Raw genomic sequence first — 20668 nt, 5'->3', positions numbered from 1 at the left:
AAATACAGGGTACCTGCTTATATGATCCCTACGTGCGTTAAGTGAGCTTCCTAGAAACCCCCGAAAGCGTGGGCGTTTTCTTAAGGGCCGATAAAAAAATAAGGGTTCTGATATATCATCATTGTTGCGCATAATCTGCATTTAGAGACTCGTCTTTTGTTCACTTTTTATTTATATATGTATATATATATATATATATATATATATATATATATATATATATATATATATATTTATTTATTTATTTATTTATTTGTTTTTTTAGTTTTAGGCAGACACAAGATTGACCTGACAGCTAAATGGTGTGAAACTCGACGCCCCGTTCAGATCGATCGGAAACAAGCTACGATTATGTAAGTGTTTGAATGGAAAACTTTCTTGGCGTTACCTAAAGAAATCAAAGCACAGTGCGATAATATTCTTTGTGGAATTTTAAATGGTACATTGTTCAAATCCATTAGGGTGGGAAGTGTTCTCATTTGAGGTGAATTGTGAATGATACTTGGATAAAATTAAGTTTGTCATCAAACCACCAGGTTGATGGCTGCACGAGCACGACCACAACATCGAAGTTATTTTTGTTCCTTATTCCTATAGCCCTGAACAACAAACGTATTGCACCGGAACACCTAAAACAAAAAAATCCAATGCGATTTTTTTTACGCAGGACGGTTGTACATTTACTGCGATATAAGCAGAGCTTTGAAGAGAATGAGTGCATCAAACAAAACTGTTTAAGCCATAATGCATAGTCTGCAATTTGACGAACTGAGCATCAGGTGAGTTGGTGGACCGGCTTGCTCGGTGTCATAAATTGTAGTGTTCAGTTTTCGATAAAAACGCAGATCACGGCGAATGACTCTTTGTACGAAGGAAGCTGCAGTGGCATTTTCTTAGCTTATAAAAAAAAAGATGTGCTGAAAATTGCAATACACTCGTGTATGGTAGATTGGTTGTCACCTCACTAAAATTGTGTCATTACAGAGGCATATTTTCTATCTGGATATTTTTCCTGCTATGTGGAACCGGCTACGACCTATACAAGTTGTTCCGAGCCAAGGCAGAGTCCCGGTTTTCCACCAAACCTCAAAAACCAGGTGAGGTCCTTTTTGAAATAGAATCCTCCAGAAAACGCTAGCGTTGAAACTAAGTTATATCTAATCTTCAGCTGAACTGAGATTCCAGCTGTACTTGGATGGCCTGTGTTTAATCGGGCATCAAAAATTGAACTGATACTCTTTCCAAAAATTATTTCGTAGTCCGCAATGCGGATTGAAAAGTCACCTTGGGGAGTCTTCCATACATCACGAAATGTTTGTCAAATAAAGCCTATGCTCCCGTTTTAACATTTTATAGGTTCATTATTTTCATGATGAAAAGTTGTTATCCACGAAACGCAGCCAGGCCTCTACTTATTGGTTCATGGTTTTGCGCCAATCATGAAGGGACAAAATATTTTTTTTAACCCGCCTATTTGTTTGGATTCAAAATGACCATAACGGTCTGGAAAAAATGCTTCAGCACAAAAATATATTGACAGTGTATCGCTAATTATAAGATGCAAAAATATCCTTTATCTTACGTATCAACGTAATTGCGAAGTTACGGCACAAGCGTATTTTAAAGCCCTAATCCCAAGGCAGTTTGCACCTCGATAGTAGTAAAGGCAGGATAACACATCGTGCGTCTCTAAACAAAATATCCACCTTCCGCAATAAGTATATCAGGATAAAACAAGCTGGTACGCATCCCTTTTTTTTAATTAATTGTCGATGCGTGTAAAAATGTTTCTTAAAATGAATATCAGTTAAGAGAGAAGCTCTATTCTTGAATATGAAACAAAATAATCCACTGTAAAACCGCGGTCCCACTGGTAATACATCATACAAAAGACAGCTTGCAGACTTTGTCAGAGCCTTGCTTCTTCCTTGTGTAACAGTTAAATAATATTAGTCATACAAAAAGATGCCCGCAGACTTGTACGAAGCATACTTATGAATGAAGAATGGGAGAACTACGTGTTCCCTGCCTCCCCATCTAGGCCTAAATCAGGTAGGCCATGGGGCGTCGCCATGTCGGAGTGCGTCCCGGATGCGAGGCGAAGCCGTGTTCCCTTGTGGACGGCTTTCCCTCGCCCTTCTCGGGTGATTTGCCTAAGCATACAAAGCCTGGCAGTGCGACGACGGAGCCATTGAGTTCCCGGTCGCATATTTAGACCGCGAGGATCTGGTAGTACAGAGCATTTTTCGGAGAACCTGGTCGTCAGAGCACATCTTTTGCAGCGGCGAGGACCCGAGACGTAATTTTCAAACCCGACGAGAAAAGAAGTAGAGCGAGGAACGCGAGGAGCACGGGCGGACATTCTATTGCTCGGTAGAAGTGTGTTTCAGCGCCTCGCCGCAGCGGGGCGCCCGTCACGTGGCTCTCCTCTCGTTCGTTGTCTGCCGCTCTACCTCTTCAATTTCGGCGGCCGCCTCGCGTAGAGATCTGCCAGGCAATAGCCTAAGGCACACGCTTCGGGACTTTGATAGTTGGACGCGTCCGACCCTACGGGAAGCCAATTCGTACTTCCGAACACCCCAGGTTCTTCCATTCCCGCAGGCTATATAAGACGGTCAAACCAACGTCCCAGGGGCGACTCTCGCTGAAGGAGGCTCTGCTCGACGGAGCCTTCCTTTCTTGTATGACCCCCCTTCTCGGCTGCTCTCAACAGGGACAGCGCAGACGACTCTAAGTGGTGACACTGTCAACAGAAACAGCGCCGTTATCTCGGACTTTGTTGGCTCTCGGGCAAACGTGTGGCGCATTCGTCAATAAAACACGTCATTATCCGGACCCAAGGAACCTACTGTGTTTCTACGTGGCACCCCAAGGGGGAAACCTACAAAACATGGTTCGAACATGCTTGAGAAGTGTCCACAAATAATTATATCACTATGTCTGCAGCAGGTAATTCTATCGTACCTTTTGTATCATGTATGCATGAGCCGTGCGATTGCGACATTATGCGGAGAGCACGTCGTCTGCTTCTTGTGCAGGAGTTGCGATGACGTCAGAATGACGCCGAGCTCTGATTGGCTTTGAGTGAAAGGATAGTGGGTAGACCTCAATGCTAGAAGCCTTGAGATCTACCCCCTATTTTTTTTTTAATCAGCCAATAAGAGCTCGGAGTTCGGATATGATCGCAGCCCCTGTGCAAGAAGCAGACCAACTTGCGCTCAGCATAGTTTCCAGTATCTCATTCTACACTTCTTTTCGGATGACAAACCTGACCCTTGCAATATGTAGTATGAAAAAGAAAGGGATGTCGTACGTAAAATCGAGTTTATGTAATTCAAGAAGCTTCCAGCAATATCGAAGCATGTCGTCTCTTGTATTCCGACCAGGCCTCCTGTCCAAGGTGCTCATGGGCTTCTCGCTTCGCCGTGCCGCTCTCAAGCTGACCAGCGTGCCAAACTGGGGCGACTACAGCAATGATCTGGGCTTCGTGCACGGCATGCGTGTCTTTTCGGCCACCTGGGTCATTCAGGGCCACCATTACGTCCTCAGAGATATCCATCACAGCTGTACGTGGACACACTCACCCGTACTGCGGCGCGATTCCGATAAAACGCGAGACGCGAATACTTCGGAATCTGGTCCATGTGCGTCGAAAGAAGACACGAATGGTGCAGCATGAGACTGCTGCACCATTTGTAAAGTCACTAAATAAGCTACGCTTCAGAGTAACCATACTGCACCAATCTTGATGCTTAAAATCACTGTTTCCAGTTATCTGAAGCTAGAGTCACTGTATACGCTTTATCTAGTAACGTTTATTTAGTGCCTCTATAGGGTGTCCCAAGAGAACCTTTGCTGTAAAACGAGCCGGAAAAATCGGCGACCGCACATAGAAGGCTTAAACTTTCACCGAATGAGCACTGGGCAGGCCAGCTTTACCGTTCGCTTCCTGCGAAAAAAAATGAGAGCAAAACACTCGCCAAGGTCGAGGTTGGGCGCGTTCGCAGACAACCGAGTAAGCAACGCTATTTACTTGTTCCGCCATCTCCCGACAGGCGCAGCGACCAGACAACAGAGTGCGTCGTCGATATTAATCTTTATCTGAAATCGCAGGAAGCGCTTTTCCATAGCCGAGAAATGTCAAAACAGTCTGCGATAGAGAAAAACGATCTTCACTATAGCTTCCTTACACCATATCTATACAAAAGCTCAGCAAGTAGCATTTTCCAATCGTAACGATCGCTAATCGCTCCCGCTATATACCCTAGGCCCCAAAAGGCGGCGCCCATTAAAAACTCGTTGGGGAATAGAGTGACTGGACTCCAGACGTAGCTTATTTAGCGGCTCTGTAGTAAACAATATTTTTCTTTTAAGAAACGGAAAACAGTCACATGTAGGAAATGTCTCGTATCTGTGGAAGTAGAATGTGCCCCATGGTATACGTATACGGCCTGCAGCAAGTTGAAGGAATTCTCACGGCACACACCGACACCGCCTATACTCGTATTCACCTCTAGAACCCTGTGAGAAAAAAAAACAACCTCCGCATCCTCGCGGAACGTTACTAATTAGTAATTTCCCCTTTCATGCGTCGGTTTAAGATATATGTTACTACATAATAGATTATAATCACGTTATCTAACCAAGATGTGCGCGTCTCAAACGTCAAAAGCCTCGTTTCTGCCTTTGACAATCAAACCTTTTAAGAACTACTTCGCACAGCGCAAACATAAAGCGCAAAACTTAATCTTCTTTTTCATGTAACAACAGTACAGATAGCAAAGCATATACTGCTGGAATTCCTACGTCGTGACCTATTGGAGTACAGCGTGGGACACAGATTGGACACGAGTGCTGTGTCAGCGTTCGGTTGGGACTTTTTACACCACTACGCTTGTTGTCGCGGTGTTCTTTCGTATCTCTTCCAGGCAGGTGTTTCGCGGCAGTAACTGTTACCAAATACAAAACACGAATCTTGCGAGTTCATTTGTCGTACGGATTTCTTGCAGCCGACATGCTGTTGTTCCTGAGACGAATCCAGAGCTTCCTCTTCAGCATGCAAATAAATGCGTTCATGGCAGTCGGGAGTTTCTTCATTATAACGTACGTACGCAGTATTTATGTTTTTAGATGCGCGCGTGTGCGTCACTGAAAAAGGGCTCAAATTTTCACGTGGTCGGCGGGAAGTGGTATTCGAATGAATGTGTCGTAGAGGGCACGTCCGCATGCATCGTGCCTATCTTTGTAACCTACTCTGCTCCGATTCCGCGTGGTTTCCGAGGCTCAAAGAAGTGTGAGCTGTTGGTCCCTAGCACTAGAGCCGAAGCGTTGACTGCTTTCATTTATAAAATATATTGTTTTATTTTCTATTGAGCATCGGACCTTTAGCTCCAAGCTCTCACACTACCGCTCCGGAACTCTAAGACAATAAAACAAAAAGTGCGACAACGCCAAAAAAGTTCGCTTGTGTATGTTTTGCGTCGTCCTCGGGTTACTTGAGGCCATTAAAACACTAATGCACCTTTTCGTGAAGTGAGCTGAGTAGTCTGGCCTTGGTTTGGTGATGGCTTGAAAGCTGTAAATGTTTTATTGCGGCAATTGAATTTTCTCGTGTTTTAAATCTGTTAGTATTTGGGTGGGTTTTTTGTTTTTGTTTTTGTGTTTTGGGCTTTTTTTCCTTGACGGTATTACTTCAGCGCTAACAAACAAACGGCATTAAGCGCTCGTCGTACGTCATGGTAAACGTGCGCAATTATAGCCGAGTTTAAGAGAAGAGTTTGATATCTGTGAGCTTGGAAACTGCTCTGGCAGGCGACCGGACCCGAAGCTACCATATGTGACAACATGATTAGGTCGGATGCCCCAAAACAAGGACAACAGCTTCGCGAAATAGTTTATGCTTTTAATCTCAAGGAAATACAGTCGTGTTCACGCAATCATGGTTAGTTCCTGACAGCTTTAGAGCTTCAGCGCGGGGCGTGAGTTATTATGTTCAGGCATCTTGCCTATGAGAAGAGCAAGTTGTCTGCTTCTTGCTCTGGAGTTGCAGTGACATCAGAACGACGCCGAGTTTTCATTCGCGGGTTGAAAAAAAAAATAAAAAAATATTGGGTAGACCTCAATACTAGATGCCTTAAAGTCTTCCTCCTATTTTTTTTTTTTTTTCAATGAGCCAATGAGAGCTCGGCGTCGCTCTGACGTCACCGCCACTCCTGCTCAAGAAGCAGACGACTCGCCCTCCGCATTCGTTCTGGTGCATTCGTATCGGCTGATGGCGCAATTCCATTGGTTGCGAAAAGGTAATGAGATCCTCGAAGACTCGCCACACCTTCCATTTCTGAAATTTCCGGCGACTTAAAAGGCAGTAGACCCCTTTTATGAATATATCAATTTCGTATACAGCACGTCAGGGCCGTAACCCGGGGGGGGGGGGGGGGGGGGGGGGATAGGGGGTTCTGACCCCCCCCCCCCCCCCCCCCGAAATTTTTTTCTGGGTACGGCCCTGGTCGGTGCACAGGCAGCCAGCCGATTTTAATCTCCACCTCTGCGCACGCGCAGTGGCGCCGGTCGGCTACCGGGTACCAAACCGGGACCGGTTCTCCGGTTTGCTGTAACGCTCCATTATATGCCACCGATGCACATGATTCATAGGCGAAAATAAGACGACAGACACTTTCAAAATGGCCGCCGTTGTCCCCGAAACCCCCCCCCCCCCCCCCCCCGAAATTTTTTTCTGGGTACGGCCCTGCAGCACGTAGCCTGTGAGATAACTTAATTAAATACTACACGCACAGCCGGTACAGCTTACCGACTGCATGCAAAATATATTTTAAAAAATTGGGTGCTAAAAAAATGTAATTTAAATTACGTTTTATCGTTTATGTCTCATTGTAACTTCTCATGGGTACAGTACGATAGAAGCGTATGCACTTGGGCTAGTTGGTGATCCATGTAGGTGAGGTTAAAAGCGCTAAAAACAACGGACAAGTAAAAGAAACGTACAACACAGAGCGCTAATACGATGGAAACTTAAAACACCTGTTCTTTTTTCTTTTTTTTTTTTTTTTTTTTTTCAGTGGCTTTCTTTCCGGGTATCTGATGGCAAAGACGCCGCTAAGAAAAACTCCAGCCCTCTTGCTCGTCCTTTTTGTCCTCGTCAGGAGATACATCAGGTAAGTGCGGGATATTTTTTGCTCCCTCCGTTACTCGCGTATACGAGCTTTATGGTAAATACTCGACGAGAAAGTCGGCGAACCCGCCGACTTTCCCGTCGTGTGTCTACCTTAGAGCCCCTGTATATGGTGCTCCTTGAGTAAGGACACATGCGGTGCAGCAACATTTCCCGAGCAGAAAGTTGAAATTAGATTATATATTCTTATAAGAAAACACAGTTCAGACTCTGTTTAGTGAAATATAAGCACTAAATCGTTCACCAGCTCGCTTGCGCAAGTAACCCTTATTTCAGCATCTTGTTTGTTCTTTAGCTTTAAAATGGGTGAATTCGTATACTCTACGAACATGAACAGAGCAGGTTGGCACAACTGGCTTGAAACAGGAAAGGATAAAACACAAAGGGACGGACACACACAGACCAGGACAGTTCTATCATCAAAGAACTTCAAAGAACTGTCCTGTCTGTGTGTGTCCGACTCTATGTGTTTTATTCTTTCGTGTTTCAAACTTTGTTTCAACTTAGGATAGAGCGCAGTCGATGTATGAGCCAAGAGGCCAATCGAAACACAGCCAAAAGCGTTATGTCACAACATTCGCCGTCTTTCTGCGCGTGCTCCTCCGCCGACTCATCCAACCAAGCGCACAGGGTGCGGCGTTACATTGCAGTCTTATACCCCTATCAGACGGTGAACTTAAAGTCCCTTGATACTTGTTCTACAAGTAACGACAACGGCAACCAATACAAATGGCATAGCACATTCCGCTGGAACAGAATAACGGCATTCAGTTCAATCCTCTGCTGTGCTCCGCCATTCGCTTCCTAAAACTTGCACCGTCACGCAGTCGGCGCTTCAAGAAAATGTCGCTAGTTGCACGAAGCTTTTATCTAGGGACTTTAGGTCAACTCAAATAATACCCTTTAGGCCAAAGGCCTGTGAGATTCCGAAAGGTCATTGAAGCTTCCGGGTGTCAGACGTCTCTGAGAACATCTCGACTGTCATTTAGGAGACGTTTATTGCAATTGTGGTCTTCGATTTGTTGGAGACAACGGTCACCCATTTAGCAACACAAATGGCTCGAAAGTCAAATAAAAGAAGTCAAATTCGGGGGTTTTACGGGCCAAACCAACGACGGGCATCTGGCACGCCCCAGCTGAGGACTGAGGATTAATTTCGACCACCTGGGGATCTTTTGACGTGCAGCTGAAAGCTCGGTTACACGGCGTCTTCTCCGCAATAAGCCTCCGTCAGATTGCGGGCACCTCGGCCAGGATTCGAACCCGCCATTCGGGAATCCGTAGGCCGACGCTCTCGCCTCGGAGCCACCGAGGCGGCTAACTAATGGCTCGATAAAACAAAATCGCTTATGTATTGCCATTTATTTTTGTCAACAATATTAGAAATTGCGTTTATATATATATATATATTTTTTTTTTTTTTTTTTTTTTTTTTTTTACGGTTACACGTGTTGTTTTTGCTCACGAAGCAACTTTGCTTGGTACCGGCTGGTACGAGCCGCTCTAAAGGCAACTATGATGTTCCCTCGCAAAAACTCTCCATTGTTCCTCGGCTTGTGAGTTTGTTCTATGTCCGGTTCGTCGTCTGCTCGGTCTGCTCTGTTTACCCCACCGATTCTGGTAGTGCCGACAATGGAGCCTTCGGAACCGCCAGAGAGTCACGTCGCTGTTCTTCTTTGTATGCACGCGCAGAAGCAAAGCTCCTTGGCAGCCATCCGAGCTTCCGTGTCATCGGCAAAAAGCGAAGCCGGTCGCTTGGAGGGCCAGATGCTGGCCCTCCAAGCAGGATACAGAAGAACACTGCAAAATTAAAGTTAAGTTATAAAACGAAACCACAAGCGAACAAGAAAGAACACAAAAATGAAATCAAGGGCGAAGAGATAAGGAGAACAAAGAGCACAGTGACGAGCAATGACGAGTACGAACAGAAAGGAACAAAGCAGGACGTGATTGCTGTGCCCACAAGTATATATACATATACAGGGTGTTTCACGAAAAGTGGATAAATACGATATTGCGAAAACTAAGCGTCGCATCAAAAAAAAATGTTTGTGTCGCTTTGGTCCTGGGCCATGGGCCTATTTAGGAAAATTATTAAAGTCCGGGTAAATTAGATTGTTAATTATTTTTGCGTAATTAACTTTTTTTTTTATATTGTGTTTAAGGGTTTGGTTTCAATTATAAACTTGCTGAGCATCATCGACAAACACGAGATTAATAAATTGCAGAATGATGGAAGGCCCGCGCGGCATTTTACGGCTTTCTGAAAAACCGCACAACTTCGAAAGGTTTTTAAGTTTAGGTTTGCAATCGGAGCGCTTCTCGGCCTCGACGGCACCGCGCCCCGTGGAAGAATAGTGCAACCAGCCTCTGCTGCGTTGCGCGAGGATAGCGCAGCAGAGGTTGGTTGCACGATTTCATTTTTGTTTTGTTTTTATCGTCGGGCCCAACGCCGCCCGCTTTTCGAGAAACGGGACAAGGCTTTCGCCTTAATAATAAAATAACATTAAAAACTATTATTAAACTTATTGTACACTTTAAGTATACTCTGCAAATTATTTTGCTTTTGTTTTATAAAAGTACATTGTAAGCTACATATTGCCAAGCTATTTACATGCACCAAAACTCCCTTTATTTTTAATAGACAACAATATTTTTAAGTCGTTTCAACTCTCTCAACGAAAGTATTATTACTCCCGTTTCGGGCATAAGCCCATAATAAAGTAGACTTAGCTAAATTCACTTTCTATATTTTTATATGTAACTCTACATAGTTAGGTGTAGTAGAACCAATGCCGGTATGTGCCCAACGTTATTTATGATTCTTACCGAAGCTTCCTTTTATTTAGGCTCGAAAAGCGAAGCTTGCCGCGGTCGAAGAGAGTTTGCTTATAGGAAGTATTCACTGGCGGCCATAGCTGTGTGCGCGACTGCTGAGCGCGTGCTGATGGCTAGCTTCCAGGATTCTTTTGCAACGTGCATTCCTTACCGCCAAAATGGTCGGTCTTAGCAGCCTATTAATGGGGGCTTGTTCTGAGCATGCACTCTAGACAGCACCCACAAATATGGCGCCCAGTGAATACTCTTTATACCCTAGTTACACGAGCACACTTCACTTAACCACTTTTTGTGTGAATGCAGTTAAAGCCGGCGCACGTAAGCTTGCGCATCTTGAGTGCGCATCAAATTGGTGAATTTTACTTTCCTCAATGGCCATAAGTAGAATGTCAGACTGTCAAGTTTTATGGTGTTGGTTTCAAGACGCTAGGACGCCAAGCATCTTCAACGGTGCTTTTTAGACACCATTGAAATTATCCCTCGCAATCGATAACCCCGGTCGTGATGTCACAAATAGAAACCACAAAAGGAAACCACCCAAACATTTCGCCGCCAATAGTTTACTGAATATGGTAAGGCGTGACTTCACTGTTAATAAGGGTGCCCGTTTAACGAGGGTTTAACTAACCGCCGAATTCACAAACCTCACTCCAATTGAGGGGCCCATACACTTCCTTGAGGAAGGCGCGAGGGCTGGCGCTGGCCAATCGCGATAACGGATCTGTCGTCATGATTGGCTAACGCCGACCCTCGCGCCTTCCTCGAGGAAGTGGAGGAGTGAGGTTTGTGAATTCGGCGGTAAGGCACCCGTTGGCCGGCTGCCAAACACCTGCACCCCGAGCTCCGCCGGCCCCTCAACGCAACTTCGACGAAAAACACCAACAACAAAGGGACGAAAAAACAAGAGGGACGAGTGAGGACTCCGAGAAGCTCCGAAAAGATTTCGTCGCCTGCAAAAACGTCAAGAAAAAAAAAAAGAAAAAAAGAAAGGGGGTACAAAGAGAGGGCTTGGTGACGCTAGGTACGGCGCCGCGTGCCTGGAAGGTTGAGACTGCAAAGTTTGCGTCAGCAGCGCTCATACAACGCAGTTCTGAGTACGACGGTTTGTTCGAAAATTTGAAATTCACCCCAAAATTTCTTCTTCATCTTTATGCAGATTGATCCCGTCCATGCTGGCCATTCTGGGCGTCGTATACCTGTTTCCCCTCCTGATGTCCGGGCCCTATCTCAAGGACAACAAAGTGCTCGAGACTGCACCGTGCGACGCGAACTGGTGGCGGATCCTGACCATGACTCAGAACCAGGTGCACAGCCAGAGGGACATAGTAAGTGAAACGGCGGTTCACGCCCTATAATCGTCGTGCCTCTATATACTCCCTTTCACTTTGAGTCCGACGACGACGACCCTATGGTCCAACCAAGCCAGTCAAGCAGCGCCAAAAGAGAACAAACGCACGAAGCGATGAGCGCTGTGTGATGCTTCACTTTTGGTAACGCTTGTCCGACCTCACCTCTATTCTGCGCCACGTTCTCAAAACTACGGCTATAACTCCCACAATGCCCCGCACTGCTGCTCGAGCACGTGGCATTGTCTCGCGTCTCGTTCGCGCGTGTTCGCGCAACTGGCTTCGACAGGGTTATCGTACCGGTGCAGAAGCGTACTCTAGCCTCGACAGCGTATAGCACAAAATAGTTGATGCCGAATATAGTTTAATGGAGCTCGTGCGCTCATGCATAAAGCCCGATAGTTTCCCGGAAAATGTTTCCTCGCAGAGGGACAGAAAGGTGCCTATTATTTCCGAAAAGAGTTCAACGAATAAAACCACCGACGTCCAATAGCCGGATAAGCTGAACACCCGAAATAACGCGAAAAACCCCTCACCCATCCACAATGAAAAAAAAAAAAAAAAAAAAAAGTTTGGCTCTAAGCTTACTAGTTGCGGGGGCTGTTCCCAAATTGTTTCTGAGTTTGGGGGAATTTGCTTCGAGAGAAAGAGAGAAATAAAATAAGTCATCCTTGTGGAGAGACGGGTAGCCACAATAACGACGCCGGCTAATTTGTTTAAAATCCCTGGACACTGGCTAACTAGAAACGACAACAAAAAAATTTGAACTTTCGTCATTGCTCCCGCGTTGTATCACTCTTTACCGTCAGTTCTATTTATTAACCGATCACTGAAATAAGTTCCTTCCTGGTGAACGCGCAAACGCTCCAGTTGACACAAATTTGGTTCCGGTGCGCGCAGCGCCTCGTGTGGGAACTCCGCGTTGCCCACCAAACCTCGTGTGGGATCGTCCGGACACGGCTCGTTGCCTATTAGCGCCGAGATGTTTCGGTGGCGCACTCTTATGGTTTCCATCCGTGACGTCACGACTGGGATTTGCCTCGCCGTGACGTCACCAGTTGTTATCCTGCCTACTTACCGTCAGGTGCGACGACGAGTTCGGTGGTGTGTTTAAAAAGCACAGTGGAAGCAAGGAGCCAGCGCAATCCGAAACCGCCACAGTTGAGAATCTCACAATGCTCATAGGCCCATGGTTTGGCCAATCGTGGAAAGCTGACCGCAGCGACGCTTTTGGTCGCGCACATCGCTAACACACGCCGTTCTTGGCGCGTTATCTGTGTTGGCCTTTTGATTGACGTGCCCATCCTTAGGTTTTGATGCACCAAAGACATTTTGTGGAACACTTGCCTTGTTAGTGGCGCATCAAAGTATCGGCATACACGGGGTCTAATTTTCCCTAAGTTTCATTGCACGCACGGAGAAACGCGTGTGTATTCGAGGCATCGTAATCGAAAATTTTCCGCGTTATTGATAACGACGTTTGCGGGACAGCGCAAACACGTCCCTCTGTCGGGAAAACTAAACTAAATGTAAACTTGTCTCTTTTTTCTTTTTTTAAGTCCGGACCGTGTTTTTTTAGCAGCCATCGCAATGAGATAACATTTTGCAGAAAGTATGTAACGTTTCAAACGCCTCTATCCCGCAGTGCATGCCCCACTACTGGTACGTCTCCGTGGACTTCCAGCTGGCGATATTCAGCTCCATTATTCTCATCATGATCATGCCGAGGTAAGAATTCGCCACATGTCGTCGCGTTGGCGGTTACGTCACGAGGAAACGTTTAAGCATTGCTGACCACTTGCGACAACGCGCTTCGATTTTTTTAGGTGGCCGAAATTGGGTCTCGGCGTCATGGGCGCTATTGTCGTCGCCACTTCCATCGCTACAGCGGCGGTGACCTACGCCCACAACTTCTTGCCGCTTCCACTGATCCTGACGTCAAGACTCAAGTAAGATTTATCTAGATTGTGTGGACTAAAAAAAAAAACGTCCAGTCCAGAAGTTAAAAAACAAGATATGTATATGCATGCGCACAGTAAAACCGGTATGGGCACCCTGCAGATCTAACTTAGTGCCGATACGCGCGCCTCTCGCGGCGGCGTCGCGCGCAGTTGTCCGGAAATCACCTCGGCAGTCGCAGCTCGACCGCAGTGGTACACGGGTAGCTGTTGCAAGGTCGACATGCCTGCTTGGGCAACCACATTGGCGGAAGCGCAGGAGCAGCGGGAGCGGCGGCGGAGCTTTACCGCTCTCCCTACGCTGACTCTAATTTGAGACGATGTTTCTCTACTTCGTATCACCTTAAGGCTCGTTCACACTCTTGCGACCTCTCAGAACTAGGTGCCTTGAATCCTTTTAATATCTCTTACAACGAGAGGACACACTGGCTCCATCTATTGAATAGCAGTGTAAACTTGGCGGTCCGGCATATTTTCTGTTTTTCTCGCGCATTATCCTTTCTTTCTTGGCTCGAACAGCTTTTGTCAACGTTATAAACCAGCCTTTCTTATAGGTATTACGTACATTTGACCTCGGAAATTCCGCAAAACCTTCAACTTTGTGAAATGCAGTTCCAGGGTCACCACATAGATGGCGCCAGTGTGTTCCCTCCTCCTAAGAAGTTTTAAGAGGTTTCAACAGGTCTCGTCTCTCTCGGTTGCACTCGGTCGCAAGAGTGTGAATGGGCCTTTAAAGGCTCGTCCACACCCTTGCGTGAGTCTGACCGAGTGCGGCTAGCTGCAAGGGCCCGCGGCGTTAACCCCTTAAAGGGAAGATGGGGCACTTCTGCATTTGAGAAAAAACAGTTGAATTGCGTTCATTTGGCCTTTAGAATAACAGATATCAAAATTATGTTTCAATGCGACGCGCCGGAGTGCCATAAAAGCAATGTCAGAATAGGGCTGAAGCCCCGCCTCCCTAGCCTTGAGCAGCCAAAAGGTCCGTCGATGACGTCACGTACAGCGGCTGTTTTTCGCGTTTTCTCGCGTTTAACAATCCTGCGCAGCAAATGGTTCGGGTATTCGGGTTCACGGGGTAAAAATACACTAGAATTCACTTCTAACTCATTTTTTTCAAGAAGCTCCGTAGCTTCCTTTTAACGGGTTGCTATGGCACCGGGGTTTTAAGGCGCTTACAAGGCGGCTTAAAACCCCGTTGCTTAGCAACCCGTTTAAGGGTTAACGTCGCATATCGTTTAGTTGGCCAAAAAAAAAAAGAGGGTAGAAAGTCAACAGCCAGCTTCTCGGTACGAACATTTGAGAATCTAGCGGACTATTTTGTACCTTCTTTCCTTCGAAAGCTCTCCGCCTTTTCACTATGATACATCCGCGGTTCCCAAAGCGCGTCAGCGGTGCCAACCTGACATCAGCCGAGCCCAGCTCACGCATTGGACACGAGAACTGCGTCACTCGGACGTATGCGCTTGTCAATAATCAATCTGTCCTGGAATATTCGGATTCGCGTTCGTGGCCAATGAGTGCCCTGACGGAGCTTATCGTCACTGGAGAATGACAAGTTCTATGCTGTCCATAAAAAGTACGATGGAAGCTAGGAGTCATCGCACCGGTGCTGAAGAATGTCACGACGACGTAATTTCACAATTCGCATTTGAGTTGAGGATTAAAACTAAGGAGGAAGAAGTAGGAAAATCGTTTCATGACCCCTTTAACCTTTAAGTCAGAGGGCTGTCGATGTAATAACTCTATGGCCCGTACAGCCGGGAAAAACAATTGGGTTGTGTGTGTGTTTATACAGCCTAAAACTTCATCTGCCTCCAAGGGCGACGAGTGTCCCAGCTGTAGATAAGCAGTTTAGCCAGTGCAGTACAACCGCTAGCGTAAAGTCTTTAACGTGCATCACGCGGCAGTGATACACGACCGCACGCCGGTATGATGCTCATCCAGATCGAAACAGGCAGAGGCGGGGTTTGAGCCCCGTATCCTGGGCGCGATCCTGGGTTCTGCAGCGCGGGCTTTCGCTCCACGTGTTCCAAGCTGGTGTGCGCTAGCCCACTCGGCCACCGATCCCCCTAGAGATCCCCCCATACAGCCCGGGCTACATATCAATCCAGCGAGCGCGCGCTCGAGCGCTCGAGAGCTGACGAGCGGACATATCGTTCCCGCGAAAAACAAAAGAAAAAAGAAAAAGAAAAGCTTAGTTTGTTGTTTTTGTGTCGATTATTGCAGTATATTATGTTCCCTTTCCGCGAAAACAAAAAAAAAAAAAGACCGCATCTCCACGTGGTGAATGATGTTGATTGGGACGAAGCTCTGGTGGTGCTGATGATACGGATTTTGTTCATTGGTAGTGCTGATTGTGCCGATTTTTTTTTTTATTGCGCATAGGTAGTGCTGAGTTCCGGGTAGCGTTTCGACTTCATTATTACTGCTTTATGGTCGGTGAAATGAAGAGCCAGTGGTTCTTGTAGTGGAACAGCTTGGATTCGCTAGATGTCATAAAGAGAATGTGTGGTATGGATCGTGGTTATATACGCAGTTGAGTATTTGACCGCAGCGCCATCTCGTCTATAAACATTGAGCCAATGCATGCAAAGTTTAACGCGATTATATACGTATTTGACCGCAGCGCCCTCTCCTGTATAGACGTTGAGCGGCTACATGCAACGTTTCATCCATGACATTCCCAGCTCTTGAGTTACTACCACATCTCAGAGCCCCCAACTCGTCCCGCAGCCGTCGCCGAGTGGTTAAGGCGATGGACTAGAAATCCATGGGGGTCTCCCCGCACAGGTTCGAATCCTGTCGACTGCGCAAACATTTTTGATGTGAGCACGGACGCCGGACAATGCTAGACCCTAAGGAGCTTCGCCCCTAAAACATTTTTCGACTACTCTCACTTGCTTTCATGATCTACAAAAGCATACACATTTTGTAATAACAGCGTTTGCAATCTCAACGAAATGTCGTGGTTTCATTGGTCACATGCCGTCCTGGCATGCCGGCACAATGCCCCTGCCATCGCCGGACATAATTTCGATCTTTTATTAATTTTTTAATAGCGAAATCGGCCGCGTATCGTCATGATTTAGGGATTCCGAGGATGCTTAGAGCCAGCAGAGTGAGTTATCGCCATATTTAGGCGGTCTCAGAAACCTTCTTAGGAAACCTTTAAGTTGTCACCGACTAGAGGACGCCTGCCTCATACAAAAACGTGACTCCGATCGATCGTCCCGCTGCGCCACAGGGCCATACTCGACACGAACCTGGATGTTTACATGAAGACCTACCCTCAAGCGCCGTCGGTCTTCACGGGCATCATTTTCGGCTACCTGGCCGCCCAGCCGCGGAAGCTGCCCCGCAAGGTGCAGGCGATCTGCTGGACGCTGGCTGCCCTGTTCGCCTGCTCGGCGCTCTTCGGTGTCCACACCTGGCACAGGGGCCGGGCTCCCGAGCGGCTCGAGTCGGCCTTCTACGCGGGCTTCCACCGCCTCTCGTGGGCCGTCGGCGTCTCCTGGGTCATGTACGCCTGCGCGACCGGTCGCGGAGGCCCCGTGAACAAGCTGCTCTCCTGGCCTCTGTTCTACCCGCTGAGTCGCCTGTCGCTCGCCGTCTACATCGTGCACGTTCTGCTGTTCACCGCCAACGCCATCGTGTCCAGGGAACGCAAGTCTTACATGCCGTTTATTCAGGTGAGTGCACGGACGCGACTTGGCTCGATGCGTGCATTTGTCGTTCACAATGTTTCCCCAGCATAACGAGCTGGACGATCGGCTAGAACGATACGGAGTATTTCCTCGTCTACAAATCGTACCGTTATATGACTCGCGCTTAAATCCCATAAACGGCCGTTTTCACCATAAATGGATATATAAGTCGCACCTTTGCATAACTTCGCACCACGGTCGGCAGAGTAGCTCCAGCTGCGGAACCGTCTTCGGACCGCCGGAACAGCAGGCCATCGGCGGGTGCTATGGTTTAGCTCCTTTGTCGTTAATGCTTATACAGCCCAAATCTCGCAAAGATAAAGTTCGTACTTACAAAACAAAACACAAAAATGCACATAAGTTGCGCTGTTGTATACGGTGCATCGAAAAACAATTGCCTAACAAACCGCAACATAATGTATACACCGCAAAAAAAAAAAAATTAAAAAAGGTAAATGAGTTTGTGGGAAAAGTACGACGGCCCGCTTGGCACAAAACAAAAGTAGAAAATTTACGCCTACACACCCCAACTGACGCACAGCGTGCGTGAGTAACAATTAGAAGTAAACATCTGGACAATATAAAAACTTCTGTGACCGCTGTTTTCCCTCGGTTAATTAATTCGTATCCATGGCTGTTGTCATAACTGTTTTTCTTTGCGCTATCAACATGGCAAGCTCTCTTCTCAACAATGAAGGTGTCGTCATTAAATTTAAAAAATATATTCAATCAATAAATTAACTCATCGTTGTCGTAATTTAGCACTGAAATTGGGCAGTTATTTATGGGTATGAAATAGTAAAATGCCTAAAGGGGTACTTCGGTGATTTTTTAAGCTAGCCGAACCAGCTATATATTCGGAATCACCGGTATGCTCATTTTTATCGCGAAATGCAAATTTTTTTTATTGAGAAATTGGCAAGTGAAAATTATGCCTCAAGCATCATTCAAATATATCCGCGTTTTTGAGTGCCGCGACGTTAGGGGAAGGCAAGCTTGGGGGTCGAGCGGGCAGCCTAAAAAGTGGGCTACGCCGAGCGTTTGTTTCGTGCCGCTGCGCGGATGGTGGAGCGATCTTCTAAAGGCCGGTTCACACATACAGCGGAGCGCTAAGTTAGCGCTACGTGAGCGCTCCAAGGAGCGCTCATGTGGCGCTTCCTAGCGCGTGATGTAGCGCTTCGTTAGCGCTTCAGGAGCGCTCTGTTAGCGCTTCCGAAGCGCTTTGTTGGCGCTCTGTTACCGCTACAGACGCCCTTTGTTAGCGCTCTCACGCTCCTTGTATCGTGCTTGCTGCTGCGGAACAGCGCGTGCACGTCGATTCCGTTGCTGTTGTTTTGTCTTTGGCATTGAAAGAAGAGGAAGTAAAAGAGCCGCTCTCCAAGCAAAGGGTCGGGCACACGATCGAGACTCATGGACTCTGAGCGACTAATTGATTGGGTACGACCTCATCGCTTTCTATTTGATGTGCGTGACCACGGTTTCAAAGAAACGCAGTTAAAAAAATAATCACCTTCGAAAAAGCTCTGTGTCTCGGTCCCTCAGCCTGGGAACAAGGTTCGCCGGATACCCGTCGGTATCTCGGTGGCGAAAGATTTCGCTCACCGAAAAGGCTCTTTTGGGCATTAAATCGTCCACACACACATGAACTAATTGCGTATGCATTTGTCGCATTTATATTTCATATCCCACACGTCCGCCGTGGTGCAGCTGATGTACACCCAACCACAGGAACCGGAACCGCAGTGCACGCGCTAAACCGCAGCACCGCGGTAGAAGAAGCGGTTCTTAAGCGCTAACAGGGCGCTACTGAGGCGCTAACAAGGCGCTACAGGAGCGCTAACAAGGCGCTACTGGAGCGCTAACAAGGCGCTACTGGAGCGCTAACAAGGCGCTACTGGAGCGCTAACAAGGCGCTACAGAAGCGCTAATCGCGCGCTATGTTAGAACTAAGTCACGCGCTAGGAAGCGCCACATGGCGCTCCATGGAGCGCTCACGTAGCGCTAACTTAGCGCTCCGCTGTATGTGTGAACAGGCCTTAAAGCATTCATTTGACAGAATAAAACTGCTCGTAATCAGTTGGGAACAATGTCTACAGTCCAAAAAGTGAACCCTTGTCTTCCGCTGACATCACTTTTTTATCGTGGCCCGTAGAGACTTTCACTTTGAAAAAAACAAGGCGAGGACCGAAAATGTAAATTCAAATCCCTTCGCAAGAAAAAAACAAAAAAGGTGAATTTCGGCCCATTATTTGGGTTACTATTTCAGCGATGCTTGTTGGTGTTCCTAGCGAATTTTTGGGGAAATCGGGGACTACGAAGAAAACGCCAGAGCACCCCTTTTACTAAGTTCAGCAAGTGCCAAGTTTTGCGTTGCTAACAGGTCTAGCTACGGGTTACCATTCATGGTCTAATAGTACATTTGTCGATTAAGCAATCGAACGTGTTAAGCCGCGGTTCCACTTTGCTAACACATCGCACAAAGGGCAGTCTGCAGAAGCTGTCTGAGACGTCTTTCTTCCTCGTATATGACGGTCCCGCCCGTTTGGCCATACAAAAGCTTTCTACAGACATGTTCGAAGACATATATAAACAAATATGCTTCGAAGATGATTGAGGCCTGTCCGCAGATAGTTCTGTCATACATGTCTGCAGCGTGTGTCTTTTGTACGATGTATGAAACGCGCACTGACTGCGACTTCGAGCCTGCTCACCCTTTGAACGTAGACGCTTTGTTCACCGCAGGGCCAAGATCTCATCTCAGCAACCATCATGGCGTACTTCTTCGGCGCCATCGTGTACCTCTGCGTCGAGTGCCCCGTCGCGGCGCTGGACAACCTGATGTTTGGTGGTGTGAAGGCCAAACAAGATGGCGACAAGGACGTGGCGAAGCAGAACGAGATCCAGGAGCTGAAAAGCGTACACGCGACGAATGGTGTCCTTGGCCACATCGGTAGCTCAGCTTTGAGCAACGGACACTCCAACGGACACTCCGTCGGACACTCCAACGGACACTCCAACGGATATGTGAAATATGAAGATCCCATATACGACCCACCGGAAAGGGACAATACTGTGGCCAACCGAAAAGCAGACGAGGGCAGAAGTGCCCTGGACTCGGCCCATCAAAGAGACGCTGGCGAGAGCGATTCGGCTGTGACAGTCAAATTTTGATTAATTCTCTTATTTAGTTGTGCCCGTACGAGCGTCGAGAAATATGCTTCAGTCATCTCTTGTAATATATTTCATAACGCATTTTTTGTTTTATTTTTCATCGAATATCATACTTCAATGTAATTCAATAGAAAAAAATGAATTACGGTGATTTAATCGCGTTTGTGGTTAATTTGAATATGTTATTCATTCATCTTTTCTTTAAAACGTAAGTGTAATTTAATTACTTCGTTGGCCGTCTGCCTCATTAGCGAGTTTTTTAATAGTGCACGGGAAAGTTTCACGTACGCAAAGAAATACCGTCGTCATCATGTTCCAATCCAAAACGCGGTCTGGCCTCGGCACATGCGCAATGGCGACGATCCCTAGTTCTTTGCGTACGCGATGCTTCTGCGTACACTATTCTAAAACTCGCAACTGCCTTCCTCTTTGCTTGTGCGGCTTTGAACGCGCCAAGACTGC

General features: G+C 46.9%; 1 protein-coding gene across 1 annotated transcript; it reads left to right on the top strand.

The window, feature by feature from the left end:
* The first annotated feature begins 744 nt into the window (after positions 1-744).
* Positions 745-20206, top strand: LOC8031436 (nose resistant to fluoxetine protein 6). The gene is made up of 9 exons (XM_042292760.1): positions 745-779; positions 985-1097; positions 3387-3566; positions 5010-5103; positions 11184-11352; positions 13019-13101; positions 13200-13322; positions 16576-17014; positions 19835-20206. Exons 1-9 carry the CDS (start codon positions 745-747, stop codon positions 20204-20206), a joined length of 1608 nt encoding a protein of 535 aa, XP_042148694.1.
* Positions 20207-20668: the final 462 nt, after the last annotated feature.

This window comes from Ixodes scapularis, unplaced genomic scaffold (genome assembly GCF_016920785.2).
Source record: "Ixodes scapularis isolate PalLabHiFi unplaced genomic scaffold, ASM1692078v2 PGA_scaffold3__209_contigs__length_174095766, whole genome shotgun sequence".
Lineage (NCBI taxonomy): Eukaryota > Metazoa > Arthropoda > Arachnida > Ixodida > Ixodidae > Ixodes > Ixodes scapularis.
The sequence above is the reverse complement of the archived record's forward strand: the minus strand, read 5'-3'. Positions and strand labels throughout refer to the sequence as shown.

What these genes read in the sequence shown, in the direction of transcription:
- LOC8031436 (XM_042292760.1), top strand. Translation starts at nt 745, where the DNA reads ATGCATAGTCTGCAATTTGACGAACTGAGCATCAG. An exon ending in CACCAAACCTCAAAAACCAG is followed by an intron (nt 1,098 to 3,386) that starts GTGAGGTCCTTT and finishes TATTCCGACCAG; the next exon opens with GCCTCCTGTCCAAGGTGCTC. An exon ending in ATCCTGACGTCAAGACTCAA is followed by an intron (nt 13,323 to 16,575) that starts GTAAGATTTATC and finishes GCTGCGCCACAG; the next exon opens with GGCCATACTCGACACGAACC.